The sequence below is a fragment of the Metopolophium dirhodum genome, chromosome 1 (assembly GCF_019925205.1).
Source record: "Metopolophium dirhodum isolate CAU chromosome 1, ASM1992520v1, whole genome shotgun sequence".
Lineage (NCBI taxonomy): Eukaryota > Metazoa > Arthropoda > Insecta > Hemiptera > Aphididae > Metopolophium > Metopolophium dirhodum.
Genome location: NC_083560.1, coordinates 45,735,859 through 45,758,378, shown reverse-complemented (window position 1 = coordinate 45,758,378; position 22,520 = coordinate 45,735,859). Strand labels below are relative to the sequence as shown.

General features: G+C 28.6%; 1 protein-coding gene across 1 annotated transcript; it reads left to right on the top strand.

The window, feature by feature from the left end:
• The first annotated feature begins 2,233 nt into the window (after window positions 1-2,233).
• On the top strand, window positions 2,234-21,855 carry LOC132939444 (dynein axonemal heavy chain 10). Its single transcript, XM_061006611.1, has 42 exons — window positions 2,234-2,315; window positions 5,997-6,112; window positions 7,433-7,835; window positions 7,905-8,053; window positions 8,416-8,555; window positions 8,624-9,380; window positions 9,433-9,820; window positions 9,896-10,149; window positions 10,220-10,581; window positions 10,754-10,919; window positions 11,029-11,187; window positions 11,248-11,508; window positions 11,571-11,825; window positions 11,915-12,188; window positions 12,789-13,066; window positions 13,130-13,394; window positions 13,461-13,675; window positions 13,750-13,938; window positions 13,993-14,178; window positions 14,237-14,414; window positions 14,496-14,639; window positions 14,729-14,858; window positions 14,972-15,164; window positions 15,228-15,425; window positions 15,500-15,644; window positions 15,898-16,277; window positions 16,346-16,498; window positions 17,081-17,490; window positions 17,551-17,653; window positions 17,727-17,904; window positions 17,962-18,116; window positions 18,172-18,664; window positions 18,736-19,337; window positions 19,396-19,597; window positions 19,660-19,802; window positions 19,857-20,193; window positions 20,254-20,385; window positions 20,488-20,699; window positions 20,773-20,940; window positions 21,009-21,188; window positions 21,400-21,546; window positions 21,709-21,855. The coding sequence occupies exons 1-42, from the start codon at window positions 2,234-2,236 to the stop codon at window positions 21,853-21,855; spliced, it is 10,029 nt and encodes a 3,342-aa protein (XP_060862594.1).
• The last annotated feature ends 665 nt before the right edge of the window (window positions 21,856-22,520 follow it).

Here is a 22,520-nt window from a genome sequence, read left to right as displayed (position 1 = left end):
ATTAATTCAAAAACTATAGCTCAAGTTGTATGTATATTTTGTTTAAACTTGTCATTTTTTGTCAAAAAAAAGAACAATTAAATAGTCAAAATATAACCTTAAGCTTTATGAACTGAAAAGTATGTTGTTGAGTAGTATATGTATATGGGGCTTGTAAGTTGTTGTCCACTTTGGTGAACTGATTCTGTTATTCATGTTTTAATTAAATGAACTAGTTCAGACTGTTCAGTGAATTATTTGATCATAAGAATCATAAGTAAACATGTTAATTTGTTTGTGACCACCAATCACCATCGACAAGTTATTTTAATTGAATCAATGATCAATTTTGCAGTGAGTTGTTTATTATTATAATTATACAAAAATAAATTAGTACATATATTAACAATATACGCCGGTCCCTACAAAAATAACGAATCTTAATATTTTGTTGTAACTCAAAATATATTATCCGTAGCAACTTGAAACTTTTCATCTCTGCTTATATTATTATAATATACTAATACAATGTAGTTTTAAAAACATTTCGATTAATTTTAAGCTATTAACACCAAGAACCTATTCACACCGTCCTATGGTAGGTGTGTAGGTAGGTATACTGACTTATAAGTTAATAATATATTACAATATTACCTAGTAATTTTATATGAAACAATATTATAATTTTTATTATATAATATAATATGAAATTTGTTTTTGTAAAAATATAAGACAACCTACCATTTACTAATAGAAAATTAAATTATAACTAATAACAATGTCAATTTAGGAATAACAAAATATCCTTAGAAATACAAGCTGACAATCAATCTCCGCTCAGAATCGTTTTTCGTTTCTATGCAATGATTGAATTACAATTTAACACATGGGTGACCCTATAGGTACTTTACCATGACACATACCATACAGCAGGGGTGGTCGGTGAAAAGAGATCCGCGAACCGCACAATAAAATTTAAACAATAAGAAGTTCTAGAAGAGGAATAATACCTACCTGTTAGGTATCTATTATATTAGTTAGTAAAAACGTTAAGACGCAAGCCGTGGTTTGGCCACCCCTAGTATATAGCAAAGCTTCTTCCTTGGTTTTAATCATAGACCTGTTAATCTAGGTGAATGGTTTTAATCATATTTTATTTTATACTAACTACTTTTGTAAATCACTGAGAATGAGTACCGACTTCTAAGTCAATGTCATTAAAATGATGCAAGCGACAACAGACGAGTCATGCCAGTGACTACGTTGATGGTCGGTTAAATTCGAAAGTTTGATGATTGTAATTTAGTGATAAGGGTTGTAGTTTGTTGACGGGTTGGTTATAAGTTAGAATAGTAAAATATTTTAAAACATTTCATCACCTATGTGGCAATGTTATGTTTTTTTAAGATAATAACACGTATACATGTCCACAATAACTATTATTGAAATTAGGTAAGTACATAATATTATGCGTAATAGATACATACAATTTAATAACTTGTTTTAATTTTATTAATATAATTAATATTTTAAAGTATAATGACAGTAATAATAATATTCATCCATCTTGAATTCTAAATGATAATATTATATTCTTCCGAAAAATAAATATGTTTATTAAAACCCCTTGTAAGATATGTATAGGCAATATAATATGCAGTATTGCGGATTCCTGCTCTATCATAATTGATACGTATACAAATGACCATATAAGTGGTAAACACGATTTATGATAACTTATAAGAATCTTTAGCGGTCTTGGTTTGAGAGTCGAGTTAGAGTGTCTAGAAATCTCACATGGTCCGTGGAAATCAGTAATTGGACGGACATGATACGTCACCCCCGCGTATACGCGTTGCTTTTTTGTAGGTAAAAAGTGTAAAGGCGCAAACTTTGTTTGAATGCCTTTTATGAAATGTATTATTGTTATAAATTATAACCCCCGGTTTGGTATTACAGTCGTGCGACGTTGGTTGCGACCATTGATTCGGTGGTATGACGTGTTTTTTGAACCTCTGAGGATTGGATAATAAGGTCCAGTCTTGGGCTTTTATGAAAGTAGAAAAGCGTTAATCTGAGAGCCATGTTTGGGTGTCTTGCAAGTCAGTCATCACCGGTGTAAGACGATACAAGACAAAGGAACCCGCCTGCGGTGAAAAGGTATTGTTTAAAAAAGTGGAACAAAATGTAAAGCTTAAAACCGTGTCTGAGTGCCGCTTCGCATATCTAGTGCACTCGATGAGACTGAACAGGGATGGTCGATATAGAGTCTTTGGTCAGCGTATCGTACAGCAGTCCGAAAGTTGAGAGCATGGTCGTTGATATCTGTTCTCCCGGTACCTTTAGGTCCGTCGAAGAAGTTGCTGCTACGTCACGATTGTCGTCGACGGCCACCATCGTGCGGTCATACACCCTTCGCTATCCGTTGTTCATGTCGTCTGATTGACATCGCGCGGTCGATGTTGGAGACGCTGATTAAAGTCCTCTATAAGGTTTGTTTCTTTCGCCAAAGGGTTTGATGGCTTAAAGCCTTAATATAGTAATATTGAATAAACTTAAATATAAATTTAAGATATATTATTTGGATGGGCTTAGCCCCACCTAAGCCCTCCCCTATTTTTGCCTATGTAATGGTGCACAACCACCGTCCTTATGTCTCTTTGGTGCAGATGTAGCAGTCTTAAGGAGAAACGGTCCTGGTCTAGTGGGTAGAGTACACTAAGCCAACGTCTCGTTTGTCATCCGCTTTGCCGCCGCGTGGTTACTTTTTAACCATGTTCTCTGATATGCTCTGCCCGGTTGGCGCCGGATTTTTTGTGATCATGATTTCTGCTGATACAGACTGAAACTTCTCTTACACTCCACGAACTGGAGAAAAAAATTGAAGTTTTATTCAAAATCAGTAAAACGATAGTGGAAGCGAGATAACGAGCATGATATGATTAGTAGCTGTCGCTACGGAATTTTCAGTTAAATATTATAATAATAATATTATAATTATAATTTTCTTTTACAATCTCCTTGGAGAATACAACTCTAGTTCGAAAACTATTATTAACTATTATAATAAATAAGTTATATAATATTATAAACTATTATTCTATCGTTGCTGGCTACACTCAATATTAGTCATGATATGATTTCCAATGTTTATTTTTAATCTTTATATCAATATTGGTATGAACATAATTATTATGACTTCATATTTAAAATTTGTTTACGGTATATCGTTGTATTATATATATATAATATTTTTGAGTAAGGTTTGATAAAATGGACAGTTGTAAGTAGAAAAAAACTTGTTACTTATAATATAATATATGTGATTATTTAAATTTAATCGATTATGTTAAAGACGATTTAGAAATATTTTGAACAGGTAGTTAAAAATTAGGTACCCTAATAAACCATAGAATCAAATTTGTATTGACTTATTTTGTCTTCATAATGAAACTCATTGGTATCCAAAATCATTAAATTTACTGTCATGATTTCTTATAACGATAGGTACTCGAAAATAACGATAGGTTACTCCGATATTTACTCCGTATATTAATAATAAATAAATAAATAAATATCGAACGTTCGTATCTTCTATCTAATGATAAAACATCGGACTAAAGAAAAAAACTATTATGGAGACATTTGGTTAACTATAATATTTATAAACGATATAATATAATATATGAATACAAATATGATGTTTTCAATAATTAATATTTTATTTTTAAAAATTTAGTTTATACATAAGTAGTAAGCATCTAACCTTTAGTTAGTATGATATAACTTTTATTTACAGTAATAAAAATGTAAAACATATTTTATTTATTAGGTATACTTAATGACTCAAATTGTGTCTGGAAAGTAGGAATTTTCTAGAATTTTTAATTACCAATAAATTATTCTAATACAAAAACTTTAATGCAATTATTTAAACATTTTAATTTACCAACAATCAGCATAAATGTATTTATATAATATAAATATATAATATATTTTAATGTAAAACAATTATTAATACTAGGTACTTACATTTCAAAACATTAAAACTTTTTTTAATTTATAAAAATTAAAAATTATATTAGTGATATGTTATAAATTAAAATTATTACCAATAACTTAGATGATATTTTGTTCATTTCAGATCCATATCCATCCTACACAAATTCCATAAGATTGACTCTTTTAAAAGGTAACAACTTTAATTTACATAATACCTGTAAAACATTTTGATTCCTAATAGGTGCCTCTGCAATACATTACAGTTTACATCAAAATAAATCATAAGTGTAATTTGCACTCGTGCACCTTGTGCACCTTGTGCTATTTAATATTTATTATTTGCGATTTGGTGTGTATCACCATTAACTTTAATTAGGTTTTACTATAGTGATAAATTATACTACATACATGTTTATAAATTATATGGTAGAACTAAAACAATATGATTATCAACCGGAATGTCATAATCTTATAATTAATTAAATTAAATATATTAATAGGTACCTACATTATATTATATACATACAAATTCAAATATTAGGTATAGGTATCGGTTAGTGATATAAATTACTGTGGAACTAAAATAATTAATCAATATCAATATAATGTGATTGGAAATTTATTGTTTACAACTAGGTATCTAATATTCATAGTGTAAAAAAGGTGGGAAAGTGGGTGTCGCTCTGCTGTACAGTAGGTTACAAGTGGGTCACTGTAATGGATGGTGTTAAATTTGAATTCAATGAATACTATCATTGTATAAAAAAAATGATTCTGAGCGAAGGCGGTCAATCAGCCTTTGATATACGTATTGATATTAATAAGTATAATATATTGTTGATATTATTGGGAATAAAGTAATTTATACATTTACGTGGAACCTTGTTTTAAATTTTCAATCCTTACCTATAAAAGTTAAAAATTGTATACATTTTTAACAAAAAAATAATTATAAATAAATAGTGCATAATAAGTATTTTTAATATTCTTCAACTGCTATTGTAACAATAACCTAGGAGCCTTCTATTAAATTTTACTATTTAACAAATACAGTTTTCTTGATATTTAAAAAAAAAAAAACTAAAAAAAATGGAAACTAAAAATGTCCGTAAATAGCTCAGAAAGAGTCAAAATATTTTCAAAATGTTATGGTGTATAGATAATGAATATATAAACATTCAGTAATATTTTCATGTATCGACAGTCATTCGTTTTTGAATTACAACAAAATAATAAAATCTAGATGGGAAATATAGTGAATATCCAATCTTGTAAAAATATGAAATACAAACGCTCATAAATTTAATTTAATTTGCTTGTAACCATTTTTTTTGTTGATAAAAGTAGAAAAACTTATGAGGAATCTTGTATTACATTTTCAAATTTTAGATTTAAAGAGAAAAATTTTAATCAATATTTAATTCAAAATAATTAATTTTCGTGATTTTATGGTATTTAGTCAAGATTTGAACTTGAAATACTTATAAAAAAAACTATGACTAAGGATTTTTAATATTTTTCAAATGTCATTGTATCAATATAGTAGGAGCCTATTTGATACATTTTCATGCTTTTTTACCCAACAAATAAAGTTTTATTGACATTCATGGAAAAAACAACTAATAAAATTGGAAACTGAAATTATCCCTTTACAGTTCAAAACAAATCAAATATTTTGAAAATTTTATTGTGTATGGGAAATGTGAATATAAACAACCAGTGAAGATTTCATGTATATATTATGTTCATTTGTTTTAGAGTTAGGCAAAAAACCAAAATCGATTTAGTCGAAAATTTTGCTTAAAAATTCCCGTTTTCCATTAATTTTTATGATGTTTTTTCTTGTGCTTTTGAAAACTATTGGGAATTTTAATCAAACAGTTTTATTGACCCAAACGGTGGTGACAGACACACACAAAAAAAACATACTATTGTAAAACCAATACATTCATCGCTCCTCTCAAAATCTAAAACGTGAATTGATAAAATATACTTATATTTATTTGTTGTTATAGGTCAAGATGATGTAAATGTATATACTGATCAGATTAAAGAGTTTGTCAAAGATTTTTATGAAAATGGACCTGGTTCGGTGGGCGAAAATTTAGATTCAGGTGTACAAATGCTAGAGGTAAGATTTATTTTATGGTTGTTATGTGTATTATGAGTTGATGTAAAATAGACCTAGGTATTCGATTATAGAAAAATATTATCTGCAGTTAAATAAGATAACTATATTCCACTATTCTACGACATGTAGAATCGTAGTTATAAATTTGTATAGGTATACATTTGTATACCTTTACCTATACGGCTATTACCTATATCTATATAATTTGGATATCTACATTTTTTTTCACCATACATTTTCTAAGGCTGGGCATTAACGAGTTAAATATTAAAATTAAGTTAATATTAACAAAGTAATTTTAGAAACTGGTTACTTTATGAAGTTAATTTTTATCATATAATATAACGACATAGGTAACATGTTAACATAAAATTAATACTTTATATTATGAAAGTTTTAAAACTAAGTAAATTTTTTGTAAAAACTATTTATTTTATATTTTAAATTTACTTATATTTTTTCTCTTTTTTTTTGTGGTAACACTGAATACGAGGGGGCTACTTTGCCATTACTGACTCCAAAGAAATATTAGATATAGAAGTTTATAGTTAATAGTAATCCAAATTTTTTTTTAACTCAGTTAAGTTAAAAGTTATATGGAAACTTACAATCAACTTAATAACTTAAGTTAAGTTATTCATTTATTTATATATATCTATTTAATTTATAAATAGCCAGTAATATGGTTTAAAATAATAAAAAGTAAATGTTTACGCAACATGTATCATAACTAATGTTTTATAATTTATATTTATTATTTAATTATTTATAAATTATTGTAACTTGATTTGATTAGAATTAACTCGTTATTTATTAAGTTTATATCAATAATAAACAGTTAAGTTAAAAATTAAATTTTAAAAAAGTTCAGTTAAAATTAACTTAACTTTTTATACCAAAGCTTGTAAAAATAGAATACTTGGTGGGTGACTCTTTGTACCTTCTTACATGAGCATGAAACTTGAACTTAAAAAATATTTAAATTCATAACCTAGGTATATTGTATTTACTATTTTTCTTATCGATTATAAAATAAAAACGTCGTTTTTAATTAAGTTAATATTTACTTGGTTAATTATTTTACTGTTTAATTTTAAACTTAGCGAAGTTATAGAAATTGTATTAGTTAACTTTTAACTTACCTTAACTTACTTTTACTTACTTTTTCTTATATTAACTTCACTTCATGAGTTAATAAATGAAACCAAACCTTGCATTTGTTTTCCTTTCTGTAAAACAAGTTTTACCATTTAAAACCAATTTTTATTTATAAATATTATACTATATTATACATCATAATATATCCTTATATAATATTAGGAATACGATGTAAAATTCAATGTATTACTGGCTGATAAAGATGTAATGAAAAACACATCAGCATTGTTTGAAATGCCGCAAGAATCTTACATGCTGCTCGACGTTGCATACAAAGAGTACCATTGCTTGCGCTCAATTTACGATTTATATTCACGTCAAAAAAGCGCAAGAGATGATTGGGCTAAAACACTGTGGTCCGAGTTAAAGCCACAGTTATTGTTAGAAGGCATGGATAGTTTTATTAAAGAGTTTAAACAAATTTCTAAAGCATGTCGTTCAGTGCCCATTGCGTTGGTCTTAGATATGCATATGAAAAAATTTAAAAATTCCATTCCACTATTTATTGAGCTAAAGAATGATGCAATGAAAGAAATGCATTGGAAAAAGCTAATGGAACAAACTGGTACCTAACTATAAACTGTCAGTATAAACAAAAAAACTATTAACATGATTAATTGTATTAATTTTAAAGGTCAATTTTTCGATATGAATCCTGAAGTATTAACGTTAGAAAATATTTTTAATATGGATTTAGCTCGTTATAAAGACACGTGTATGGAAATTGTTGCAAATTCAGTAAAAGAACTGAGCATTGAACGGAGTATCAATGACGTTGAAAAAGTACCCATTTATTTTATATTATTATCAGCACCTAAATTAAATATATAATAATTCAGTGTCGTAAAATGTATTAAGCTGCAAATGCAAAAATGCATACAATTATAACAATTTATTGAATGTTATTAAATAATAACAAAACATATATATTTTTTGCTATTATCATTTTATATTTAAATCATTAAATATTTTTTTATTAAGTCCTCATATATATAAATAGATTATGTAATTTTATTTTGTATGGTACTTAGTAATTTTTATTTTATTTTATTTATATTAGTGCTGAGTTAAATTGTTTTGTCTATGTAACAAACAAAGTATTTAATTTAATTAATTACCTAAATATAAATTATTTGTATCAACAGAATTGGGAAATTATGAATTTGACTATTATCGAATATATAAAAAATGATACATTTCGAGGAATAATTTTGGGAGATTTATCTGAAGTTTTTCAATTACTGGAAGATAATATAATGACTCTTCAAAGCATGGCTGGTTCCCAGTACTTGGAATATTATTAAATTAAATTAGTTTTTATCAATCGTATTATATTATATTTTAAATATGTAGGTTTATTGGTCCATTTCGATCAGTAGTAGATAAATGGGATAAAGACCTAACATTTATTAACAATACCCTCATCACATGGAACTTAGTACAATCAAAATGGATGTATTTAGAAGAGATATTTCTTGATGATAAATTTCGAATACAGCTGCCCAATGAAGCATTAAAATTTGATGGACTAAATCAAAAATTTAAAGATATTATGAAAAACACATTAAAAAATCCAAAAATAATTATATTAAGTAAAATGCCGGAACTATTTACAGAACTAACTAGTTTATTTGAAGGACTTGAAACATGCCAAAAAATGCTGAATAAATATTTAGAAACGAAACGAAACTCTTTTCCAAGGTTCTATTTTTTATCTGATAATGAGCTGTTATTAGTTTTGGGTAATACCAATCCAAATGGTGTACAAGAACATATTGTAAAGATGTGGGATAATGTGGGAAGCTTAATTTTTGTAAATGATTCTCGTAAGAATACTTTAGTAAGCGGTATGGTTTCGTGTGAAAAGGAAATAATGGAATTTAAGAGTCAAGTGATGGTCGATGGATCAGTTGAAATATGGATGTTGAGTGTATTAGTGGAAATGTGGAGATCTAATAAGTATTTAATAAAAAAATCAATACTTGAATACGGAAATACCACAGGGTCTAGATGTGATTGGATGTTGAACTATCAAGGACAAATGTGTTTGGCTGCAAATAGCGTATGGTGGACAGCCGAAGTTGAAAATGTTTTTTGGGAAATAAAAGAAGTATTCAATATAATGTCTTGTTATTTTTAAAATAATTGTTTTATTATTTTAGGGAAACATAAATGCAATGAAAAATTATTTAGAAAAATTGAATCAACAGATGGACGAGTTGATAATACAAGTGAGGGGGGAGTTATTATCAAACGACCGAAAAAAATTTAACACAGTTTTAATCGTTGACGTTCACGCCAGAGATGTAATTGAAAATTTAGTTCGAGATGGCATTATAAAAAGTCAAGAATTTGAATGGGAGAGTCAGTTAAGATTTTACTGGAAAAAAGATGTTGATAATTTAATCATCGATCAGTGTTCAGGGACATTTTCGTACGGATACGACTATATGGGATTAAATGGACGTTTGGTTATAACACCGTTAACAGATAGAATTTATTTGACAATAACTCAAGCACTTTCAATGCAATTAGGTTGTGCTCCTGCTGGTAAATGAAAACAAAACTTAATGCAACGCCTTAAATTATTCAATTATGAGTTTACATTTTTTTTTTTTTTTTTAGGACCAGCTGGTACTGGAAAAACTGAAACAGTTAAGGACTTAGCGAAGGCATTAGGAATATTGTGCATGGTTACAAATTGCGGAGAGGGGATGGACTTTCAAGCATTTGGTATGATATTGGATGGTTTATGTCAATGTGGAGCTTGGGGTTGCTTTGATGAATTTAATCGAATCGATATATCCGTTCTGTCTGTAATATCAACGCAATTAGGCACAATTAGGAATGCATTAGTTGAAAAGAAAAAAATGTTTTTGGTAAGAAATAATAACTAATAATAATTAATACAGTTTTTTTATTGACATAAAATTTATTCATTTCATTTAGTTTAGGGGTAGAGATACCATCCTCGATAATAAGGTTGGAATATTTATTACGATGAATCCTGGTTATGCTGGTCGTACTGAATTACCAGAAACCGTGAAAACTTTATTCAGACCAGTCATATGTGTACTTCCCGATTTAGAACTAATTTGCTTAATTATGCTATTTTCGGAAGGATTTTTAAATGCTAAAGTATTAGCGAAAAAAATGGCAGTTTTATATAGCTTAGCCCGTGAACAATTATCAAAACAATCACATTATGACTTTGGGTTAAGAGCATTGAAATCTGTGCTCGTTATCGCCGGTGAGTTAAAACGAAATGCGCCAAATCTCGATGAAAATGTAGTACTAATGAGAGCGTTGAGGTTTGTAAATTTATTATAATTTCTTAATTTAAAATTATTAGCTTTTAATTAATATTAGTATGATTATAATATTATATTTACTATATGAATGTATAAGTATTAAAATTATTATATTTATATTGAGTCCAATGAATCCAATCAATCCTGAATGAAGTTTTTATTTTATTTTTAGAGATATGAACTTGCCTAAATTTGTATATGATGATGTACCACTATTTTTGGGACTTATAACTGATTTATTTCCTGGACTTAAATGTCATCGAGTAACGTATCCCGAGTTTAATAATGCAATCGAGGAAGAATTACGAAAAAAATATTATTTACCATTAGAAAATCAGGTTATAAACCCATTTGTATTGTAACACTTAAAAATTATATAAAAAATGATCAATGTTTATCCAACTCATAGTATTTATAACTTATTTTCCAAATTAATTATTTTCTTAGATGGATAAAGTTACTCAATTATATGAAACCATGATGACAAGACATTCAACTATGGTTGTAGGTCCTACTGGAGGTGGAAAAACCGTCGTTATTAATACACTAGTTAGTGCCCAGACTTCACTTGGGTTACCAACCACACTGTATACACTGAATCCTAAAGTATTTAGAAATGTATCTCTGATTGACGAATTTTAAAATACAGGCATTTTAACATTACAGGCTTGTACTGTTGTTGAACTTTATGGTTTTTTTAATCTCGTCACTAGAGATTGGACTGATGGACTTCTTTCAAATATATTTCGTGAAATAAACAAACCTATACCAGAAGATAAACCAGAAAGAAGATATATACTATTTGACGGTGATGTAGATGCTTTATGGATAGAAAATATGAACTCAGTTATGGACGATAATAAACTTTTGACATTAGCAAATGGCGAACGTATACGACTGTTACCTCATTGCGCGTTATTATTTGAAGTTAATACAAAATTTTATCATAATTCATTACAATAGACATTTTACACATTGATAATCTTTAGGTAGGAGACTTAAGGTATGCTTCACCTGCTACTGTTTCCAGAGCCGGTATGGTGTATGTAGATCCTAAAAATCTTGGCTACACTCCGTACTGGAGTAAATTTATATCAAATAAAATATCTGTTGACAGAGAGCCCCTAAATATGCTATTTGATAAATATGTACCCGTTATTTTGGATCGTATATTTGATGGTAACTACGGATTTGAAATTATGAGTCCGTTAAAGTTAATTATATCTCAGACAAAATTAAATTTGGTATGAATTATACAACTTTTGTTATAGTGTACCTTTATAAATAAATGTTGGCTATGATAATATTATAGTAATAAAATGTTCGTGTTTAGGTTACCCAGATGTGCTATATTTTAGATGCTGTCTTAAGCCCTGATAGTGATCAAATCACTGAAATATCGACGAATAATTCACAAAGTTTACAAGATGAATCAACCAAAGTTGTTGAAGTGACTGATGAAATGGAAGCAATATTCATTTCAGCTATTTATTCATCATTAGGAGCACCACTGGAAGGCAATTCTCGATTAATATTTGATGAGTTCGTAAAAAAAATTTCTGGATTGATTAAAATGGATGATTCTCCATCAAAACGAGCTTCTTTTAGTAAGATATTTATTTAATTTAATATGGAACATAATTTATTAAAATATATTATATATGATTATCTAAATTTGTTGTTTTACTTAAGTCACATTTTTCATGTTGCTTTTCAAGCTTTAGAACATGTGCTGAGAAAATGTTTCGTATGTATTATTTTTAAATATGGTAGATTTTTAAAAAGTATTATAAATATAGTAATTTCTAATTCATGTGTATTTTGTGCTTCAAATCACTAGATAATACAAAATCTAAAAGTCTCTAGCATTAAAAAAATACGAAAAACTACCTTTTTGGTATAACGTCCTTAAAATATAGTTTATAAGCAATGGAAAACAAATATATTGTACCTATCTAAAATTTTGTATACCATTTTACACGAAATACCTAAGTTTTAGATTGTTAGAATAAATAATCGTCATCGACACACTTTTGCATACCTACCTTGCTTATTTAAAATATATATTTTTCCATACAAAATGTTTAATGTGAAAAATTATAAATTATCAATTATCAAAATATTAAAACATTAAAATAATGTTTTGTGAATACTTTTTTTCAGCATACTATTTGGTACTTTATTATATCTATTTATTTTTTAAACAGAATTCATTCCTTGTCACGAGGAAACGTGGTATGAATACTATTTGGATATTGAGCAACAAATCTGGGTACCATGGAACACTCTTGTACCTAATTATGAACATAATCCCAATATTAAATTCAACGAAATACTAGTACCAACCGTTGATTCCACTCGAGTCACATGGTTACTAAATCTTATGACTGACGTAAAACGCCCAGTGATTCTAATTGGGGAAACAGGAACATCAAAAACAGCAACAATGCAAAACTTCTTAAGAACGCTAGACACTAATCAATTTGTACTTTTTGCTCTGTCTAAGTTTACCACACATTAATTTATATTGAATTTTATTTGTTTATAGATGCAAGCAAATTTAAATTTTTCTTCTAGAACAACTTCTTTAGACGTACAAATGATTTTAGAAGCAAATGTTACAAAGCGAAACAAAAACATATATGGACCCCCAATTGGTAAAAAACTTGTTTGTTTTGTGGACGATATGAATATGCCTCAAGTCGACACATATGGTACTCAACAACCAATAGCACTATTAAAATTATTTTTGGAATCAGGAGGAATGTATGATCGTGGTAAAGAACTAATATGGAAGTCACTAATTGAAATTTGTGAGTTAATTTTCCAATCGAGTTAAGTCATTTTATTCCATAAAAAATATTATTAATGTTTTTCAGATTTGTATGCAGCCATGGGTAAGCCTGGAAGTGGTAGAAATGAAGTAGATCCAAGGTTTATTTCAATGTTTTCAGTTTATTGTATGGTATTTCCCTCAGATGATACAATTAATCATATATTCAATTCAATCCTTTCGGGTCATACGCAAAATTTTAACGAAGATGTCAAAAAAATAGTTCCGGTTATCTTAGAAATGACTTTGAGATTATACAAGGTTAATTATAATATAAGCTTTCGAATAATTAAACAATAATAAATAACAACAATACTTTTATTTTTATTTTCCAGATTATTTTATTAGAACTTCCACCTACTCCTAATAAGTTTCATTACATATTTAACCTTCGTGATTTAAGTAGAATAATTAACGGAATGCTTTTCACAAATCCAATAATATTTGATAATGTTTTGAGTTTTGTCAGAGTGTGGAGAAATGAATTTACTCGTGTAATATGTGACAGATTTAACAGCGAGCAGGTAATTCTAAGTATTTATTTATTAAGTATTAGTAAATACCTTGACCATTCAAAGGATGAACAATTAATGACAATGCGAATTGAAGAAACGTTGGGGATTTATTTCCCGAACGAAAAGAATGAAATTCTAATAAATCCATTAATTTTTGGTGATTTTAAAAATGCATTAAATGAAGATATCCCAATAAAACTATATGAAGATTATCAAACATATGAAGCTGTACTGAAAATGTTTAATGAGGTAACATAAAATTATCAATAAAAAACATCGTTTTAACAAAAATGCAATTATAATTTAGATTTTGGCGGAATATAATGAACAAAACCAAAAAATCGATATGGTATTATTTAACATGGCATTAGAACATTTAACTAGAATTCACAGAGTGTTGAAAATGGATACAGGGCATATAATGCTCATAGGTGTTGGTGGAAGTGGTAAAGCACTGATGACTAAACTAGCAGCGTTTACTGCGGGTATAATTTTCGATAAAATGTTCTTTAACATTTTTTTTTGTTTAAGTAATACAATATATAATGTTTGTATACATTGTTTAGGATGCGAAATATTTTCCATCATTATTAGCAGGGGATACAATGAAACAGCATTCAAAGAAGATTTAAAAAGACTATTTTTGTTGTTAGGCGTTGAAAATAAACGTACAGTGTTTTTCTTAACACAGTCTCAAATTTCCGAAGAAAGTATGTACAAAAAGTTAATGAAATATAATATATATTTATGTTTGATATACCTTAGTTTTTTCAATAAACCACAAAATAAATCATTTAAGGTTTTTTGGAAATTATCAACAATATATTAATGGTTGGAACTGTACAAGCATTGTATACAGAAGATGAAAAAACCGGAATAGCAAATGAAGTCAGAAATATCGCTAGTAATGCTGGTTATGAAAATACTAAGTAAATTAATTTTAAAGACACAGAAAAAAAAATGAATAGTTCAATATTAGTATACTTACATAAACAAAAACGAAAATAAACTTTGTAGCTATTTATTATGACACTGATTACAGAGATGGTGGTTGGACATATTTCATAAAAACATGCGTAAACAATCTTCATGTAGTTCTCTCTATGTCACCTGGAGATGAACTCAGAGAAAGATGTCGTAATTTTCCCGGCTTGGTAAATAAAACATACATAAATTGGATTTTCCCTTGGCCAGAACAAGCTCTGCATGCTGTTTCAGAATCATTCATAAACAATGTAGGTAACATTTATAACTTAAAATAAATAATCTTCGCAACTAAATAAACTAATACTTTTAAGGCACAATCAATACCCCAAGATTACAAACAAATTATCACCAATCATATTGTTTATACACATAAAACAATGAGTGTCTATACTCATGATTTTTTGGTAAAATTAAAGCGCAGAAATTATTTAACTCCCAAACATTATCTAGACTATATAAATGTATATTTAAATTTGATTGATGAGAAATCTGCTATTGTTGCACGTCAAGTAATTATAGGAGTTCAATAATATAATCTACTAGTAGGTAGATTGTACAATTTTAAAACTATTTTAATGCATAGTGTGAAAGATTATTGGTTGGTTTACGAAAAATTGAAGAAGCTACTGAACAATTAATAATACTTAATGAACAGCTAGAAATACAAAAAGTTGTTGTAGCCGAGAAAACTTTAGCGTGTGAAATTATTTTACAGGAAATTTCAGAAGGTAATAAAACAATTAATACTAAAATATGATTAAACATTATTTTGCACTTAAATATAATGAGCTTCTACACGCTTTGACTCAATGACATTTTGTCTTTATTGCTAAGCCTTGCGGTAGTCAGATGTTATAAAACAAAATTATAATAAGTCACCCACACTGCGTGAGCTCCTTATCCAAATGTATCTGCACATATTTAATAATTGAAATATTAAATATTGAATAATGTTTTATACGTTATTTTGTTATGAAATAGCCTCTAAAACAGCAAATACAAAAAAAGAAATTGTAGTTGAAAAGACAATTGAAAGTAAAGAAGCTGGTAAAATAATAGTCGTTGAGAAAGATGAAGCTCAAGAAATATTAAGCCAAGCGTTACCAGCATTAGCCTCTGCAAAGGATGCGTTAAACAATTTAAATAAAAACGATATTACAGAAATAAGATCATTCGCTACACCACCAGAACCTGTACAAGTAGTTACTGAATGCGTAGCCTTAATTCTTGGTTATAAAGAAGTTAATTGGAAGGTGTCCAAACAAATGATGTCAGATCCACGATTTTTAAATACATTGAAAGGATTAAATGCGGATGATATTACTTCAAAACAACAATCTCTAGTCAGGGCAAAACTTAAGGTATGACCAAAATAACATAGATAATATATAAACTACGGTAACATACTTTTTACAATTATTATAAACAGACTTCTAAAAAAATTGCCCTTATGAAAGATATTAGTAAAGCAGGATATGGATTACTGTGTTTTGTTGATGCTGTTCTGCAATACTGTGTCGTGTTTAAAGAAGTTAAACCAAAACAAGATAAACTCAAAGAGCTCGAAAAAGACCATGAACTAGTTCGTAATAAATTAAACTTTTTTAGAACCTGTAGTTTTGTGAGCTCAGAAACAAAATATATCATATTGTTCAATAGACCAATTCATTACATAAAGCAAACTGTTATAATATCTTCTTTCGTAATGAATGTCAAATCTAAAAAACAAAGTTGTTCTACGCTTATAAATGCACAATATGTAATAATTTAATACCTAATATTACATTATTATTGTATAGCTGACAATACGAATATGAGGTGGTACTTTTTGGTTATCAGTGTATAATATAGATAAAATGTATTGGCCTTAATGCTATAGTAGTTATAAGAAGCTAATGCTTCTATTTAGATTAATACCTATTACCTAAATAACAAATTTGAAAATTGTTAATTTTACAATTGTCGATAACTCTTTAAATAATGGGCCTATTTGGTTGTTTGTGAACTTGCTAATATAGAGCATTGATATCTTAATCTAGATGTATAAAAAAATTGCATTTTCGGAAAAATCATGTTAAAACTTTTTGGATTTGAGCCCACAGCTTACATTTAATTTGCCATTGTTAACCGCATTTTTTTTTTGTATTTGTTTCTTGTCATGTAGGTAACCAAACAGCTAATTCATCTGAATAAGGAATTAAATGACATAATGTCTACACTAAATAAATTAAATGAAAAATATAAAAATGCAATGACTGAGCGAGCAATTATTCAAGAAGAGAAAGATCTCATGGAACGAAGATTAATTGCAGCTGATAAATTAATTAAAGGTTTGAGTTCCGAGAATACTAGATGGAAGAACGATTTAGTCGATTTAGAAGAGTATAAGAAAAAAATATTTGGGAATTGTTTGATGAGTTCGTCATTCTTAGCTTATACTGCACCATTTTCGTATGAATTTCGTGTTGATATGTTATTCAATAATTGGCTTACGAATATAATACAATATAGAATACCGATAACCGAACCATTTAAAATTGAAATAGAACTTGCTGATGAAGTTATGATTGCTACGTAATCAATTAATAATAATAATCTGATATTTTATTTTGAAAAAATTATTTTATTTTATAGATGGAACTCAGAAGGACTACCATCTGATGATTTATCAATTCAAAATGGCATTCTTACTACGAGAGCGAGTAGATTTCCATTATGTGTCGATCCACAGCAACAGGTAATTTAATCGGTGTTCTATGAAAAAAACATTGAAAACATTGATAATTTAAAATTTAAATTAAAAATAATAGGCATTGAATTGGATAAAACAAAAAGAAGAACCAAATAGTTTAAAAACATTGTCATTCAGCGATTCTGATTATTTAAAATATGTAGAAAATGCTATTATTTATGGAACACCTGTACTATTTCAAGATGTGGAGTATATAGATTCAATAATTGAAAATGTCTTAGAAAAAAATATAAAGAGTTAATAATGGTTATATTATTCAAATGTACATGTGAATATATAAAATATTTGTTTAGCTATTTCTGGTCGAAAGTTTGTAATGTTGGGTAACAAAGAAGTAGATTATGATGAAAAATTTCGTATGTACCTAACTACAAAAATAGCAAATCCATTTTTTTCTCCATCCATTTATACGAAAGCAACTGTCATAAATTGTTTGATCACACTGAAAGTAGTTTAAATATGTTAATTTAATAAACCATGTTTAAAATATTTTTTATAATTAGGGACTTGAAGATCAACTATTAGGTAACGTAGTTAAAAATGAAAGACCCGATTTAGAACAACAAAGTGATGAATTGGTAATGGAAATCAGTTCAAACAAAAGTCTATTAAAAAATCTTGAGGACTCGCTGCTTCGTGAATTGGCCACATCCACAGGAAATATATTAGACAACATAGATCTGATAGAAACATTAGAAGAAACTAAATCAAAAGCAAGCGAAGTTATTGAAAAATTATCGTTAGCGACTACAACTGCAAAAGAAATTGACGTACTTCGAAACCAATTTCGTTCAGCTGCCACTAGAGGAGCTTTGTTGTTCTTTGTGCTGTCAGATATGAGTACAATTAATGCAATGTACCAGAATTCGCTTTCTAGTTATCAAAATGTGTTCAAAATATCTCTTAAAAAAGCAATGCCTCACAAAAAATTAAAAAAAAGACTAATGAACATTATTAATACATTTACTGAGAACCTGTATAGATACGGATGTACAGGTTAGTATTTGAACTAAACAGTATACATCAAAAACAAATAACCATTTTACAAGTATAATTTTTGGATTTAGGTATTTTTGAAAGGCATAAACTTTTATTTTCATTTCAAATCGCAGTGAAACTTCAAATAAGTACAAATAATGTAACAAAATCTCAACTTGATTTTTTCATTAAAGGAAATATCACACTAGAAAAAAACTTAGAATATATAAATCCTATCAGTTGGCTATCACCACAAAATTGGAAAGATATTGTGAAATTATCCAAAGATTTTCCAGAAATATTCCTTAATTTGAGTGAGGATGTAATAAAAAACAATACAAACTGGAAAAGCTGGTATGATCTAGATATGCCAGAATCATCGGAACCACCTTATCCGTTTTCTGAATTACTCGAACCCTTTTACATGCTCATGTTATTGCGATGTTTTCGAGTGGATCGCACCTATCAAGCTATTAGCAATTATATAGTTTTAGTAATGGACGAAATGTATATTACAACACCAACTATTGATTATGATGCGATATACGCACAAACTGAACCTCAAAATCCTGGATTGTTTATTTTGAGTCCTGGATCTGACCCAACCCCCGACCTGGTGAAACTCGCTGGTCGATGTGGAATATCATCAAATGAATTTGAATTTCTATCACTTGGACAAGGACAGGAACAAGTAAATACCTAAAAATAAATTAACCATCAGTAGTTAATACCAAAATTGAATATTTCAGATTGCATTTAAGTTTTTGAGTTTAGCAATGAATGAGGGTCACTGGTTAATGTTCCAAAATTGCCATTTATTGATAAATTTTCTATACGATCTTGAAAAGATATTAGATAGAACGAGCAAAATTCATCCAGATTTTAGACTATGGTTAGCTACTGAAGCTACCCCATTTTTTCCCGTATCAGTACTACAAAGATCCTTAAAAGGTAAATTGTTTATATTAATAAATGAATTTACTATAATTTATTTAATTGAATAAATATTTTAGTGGTTACTGAGCCACCCAATGGACTGAAATTAAATATTAAAAATACTTATACTAAATTGAAACAAGAAACTTTGGACGAGTGTGCTCACCCAGCATACAAATCATTAATATACGTTCTTGCATTTTTCCACGCAGTTGTTCAAGTAAATACATTTAAGCAATATACATATTTGTTTTAATGATCATGATTATTTCAGGAGAGAAGAAAATACGACAAAATTGGTTGGAATATTGCTTATGATTTTAGCGAATCAGACTTTTCAGTTTGCGTGCAAATTCTGATTAATTATTTAAATAAAACTTTAAATGATGGTGTCGATTCTCCATTGCCATGGGATACATTGAGGTATTTAATTGGAAATGTAATGTATGGTGGACGTGTGATTGATAGTTATGATCAGAGAACTGTAAATACATTTATGGAAGAATATTTCGGCCAATTTATACTTGATGAATTTCAAAAATTTTATTTTCACTATGATAAAAATATCTACTATGATTTACCAATGTTTGAAATGAAAGATGACTATTTAAGTTTGTTTTCATAAAACATAATTTTATACTGCTTATATATACAAATTATATTACTTTTAGACTCAATAGATGAACTACCTATTATCAGTGGACCGGAGGTACTTGGTCTTCATTTTAATGCTGAGATGGGATATTTTACAAAAGCCTCAAAAAATATGTGGGATAATCTACTCAGATTACAGCCACAAACTGGTTAGTCAATAAGTTCTTTTTTGTCGTACAGTTATTTTAACTTAGCATTATGTAATAAACTAATAAATAATAATGTTCATAATATTATGTATTTATTTTTAGAATCATCCGACTCTGGGGAGAGCCGCGAAGAATCAATAGATGCTGTAGCTGATGATATATTACAAAAATTACCTGACCTATTCGTCATTAGAAATGTCAAAAAAATGTACGAAAATAATTTTACACCCAGTACCGTTGTCTTGCTCCAAGAGTTGGAAAGATTCAATATACTGATAAAAAAAATTAGGGTCACATTAACGATGCTACGAAAAGTTAGTTTAACTATGTATATAATTATACGTAATTGAAAGATATCTAGGCATTTGTTTGAATTATACTATACAGGCTTTATTGGGTGAAATTGGAATGGATCCTATATTAGAAAGCGTATCTTCGTCACTTTACAACGGTCAAATACCAAATGTTTGGATGAAGTTGGCACCACAAACGTGTAAAAACCTTGGTGGGTGGATAGAACATTTTGTTTCAAGAACTGAACAGTATGCAGAGTGGGTATGCTATTATTTTACCACTAAATTTAAATTAAAACAGTTAATGCTTGATATTAATTATAATTACAGAGCTCAATTGGAGAACCTCTGGTTATGTGGTTAGCTGGCCTTCACGTACCTGAATCATATTTGACAGCTATCGTACAGATGGCGTGCAGAACGAATGGATGGTCATTAGATCATTCTACTTTATATACAACGGTTACTAAATATACAGATAAAGACGATGTAGAAAATTCACCAAATACGGTAAAATAATTACGAAACCCGCATAAATAAGTCATAACGCACCAATGAAATGTCCACAAATGTATGCAAACATATTTTATTATTCTATAACAGCACGTGCCCCAACTGTTTACTTTTAGAACTATGGCACTAATGTGACACATTGAACAACTTATTACTTAACAACATAATATGTAATTAAAATTAATTAAACAATAATTTTTTATTTCAGGGTTGTTATATAAGTGGAATATTTATTGAAGGAGCGCGTTGGGATATGGACGCACAGTGTTTAGCCGTCTCCAAAACAAACATATTGATAGAAAATCTGCCAATTATCTTAATTGTACCCATCGAAGCTACCAAGCTGAAATTACTAGTAACATACATAAAATACAATTTACATAAAATAAGCTTAAGTGTTATTTATAGTGTTTAATAAAAAACACGAATATCTATGTTAGGGCAAATATCAGTTAGGTTGGGTGCTATTATTTTTAAAGAATATATATCATACTATTGTTTTTTTTTCTATTTTCAGAACACTATTCGTACTCCAGTGTACACCACATCTCTGCGGCGAAATGCAATGGGAATCGGATTAGTATTTGAAGCAGACTTAAGAACATATATTCATAACAGTTTTTGGATTTTACAAGGCGTTTGTCTATTATTGAATGACGATTAATAATTATTATCAAAAGATATTATTTTGAATAAATATTTTAATTTCATAATGTTATCAAAAGTAAAATAATATAAGCATTGAGGAAACTTTTCTGCATTTATATACTTTTAAGTATGCAGAAATGTACTCTTAAATCATCAGCAAAAACCAATGCCTTGATTATTTACCCAACATTCCAACTATTTTTAGAGAAAAAATAGGTATCCAACTCAGTAACTATACCAATATATAATTTTAATGTTTAATCATTTATTAAAAAAATAATAATCAATTGTAAATCTTAAATACTGTGATGTGGATTAATACGTCGCAATAGTAATATATTTTACGTATAACTTACGCACGAATAAATTATTTTAGTAATATTGGAAAATATGTATGTATAAAGATCTAAGTCCGCCCATGACTTGGCGATTGGGCCGCATTGTAGATGTGATCCCCGGTCACGACGGCATAGTCCGAGTAGTGAAACTGAACACCGCTACGGGTGAGCTCACTAGACCGGTAGTTAAACTAGTGAAGCTACCTATGGATCAGTAGATTGTAGGCACCTGCTTGCTTGGGCTGGTCAGAGTGTCACACCCGTTCCCTAACATTTTTATTCTAGTGATCATTGAGTACTTACCATTTTAGCCTGCATCGCTGTGTCACCGTTGAGGTTCCAC

Bases quoted from the DNA above. Each gene is read 5' to 3' on its own strand.
- LOC132939444 (XM_061006611.1), top strand. From the start codon at position 2,234: ATGGTCGATATAGAGTCTTTGGTCAGCGTATCGTACAGCAGTCCGAAA. The intron at 10,582-10,753 runs GTTTGTAAATTT...TTTTATTTTTAG, and splicing joins GTACTAATGAGAGCGTTGAG to AGATATGAACTTGCCTAAAT. The intron at 20,386-20,487 runs GTTAGTCAATAA...ATTTATTTTTAG, and splicing joins CAGATTACAGCCACAAACTG to AATCATCCGACTCTGGGGAG.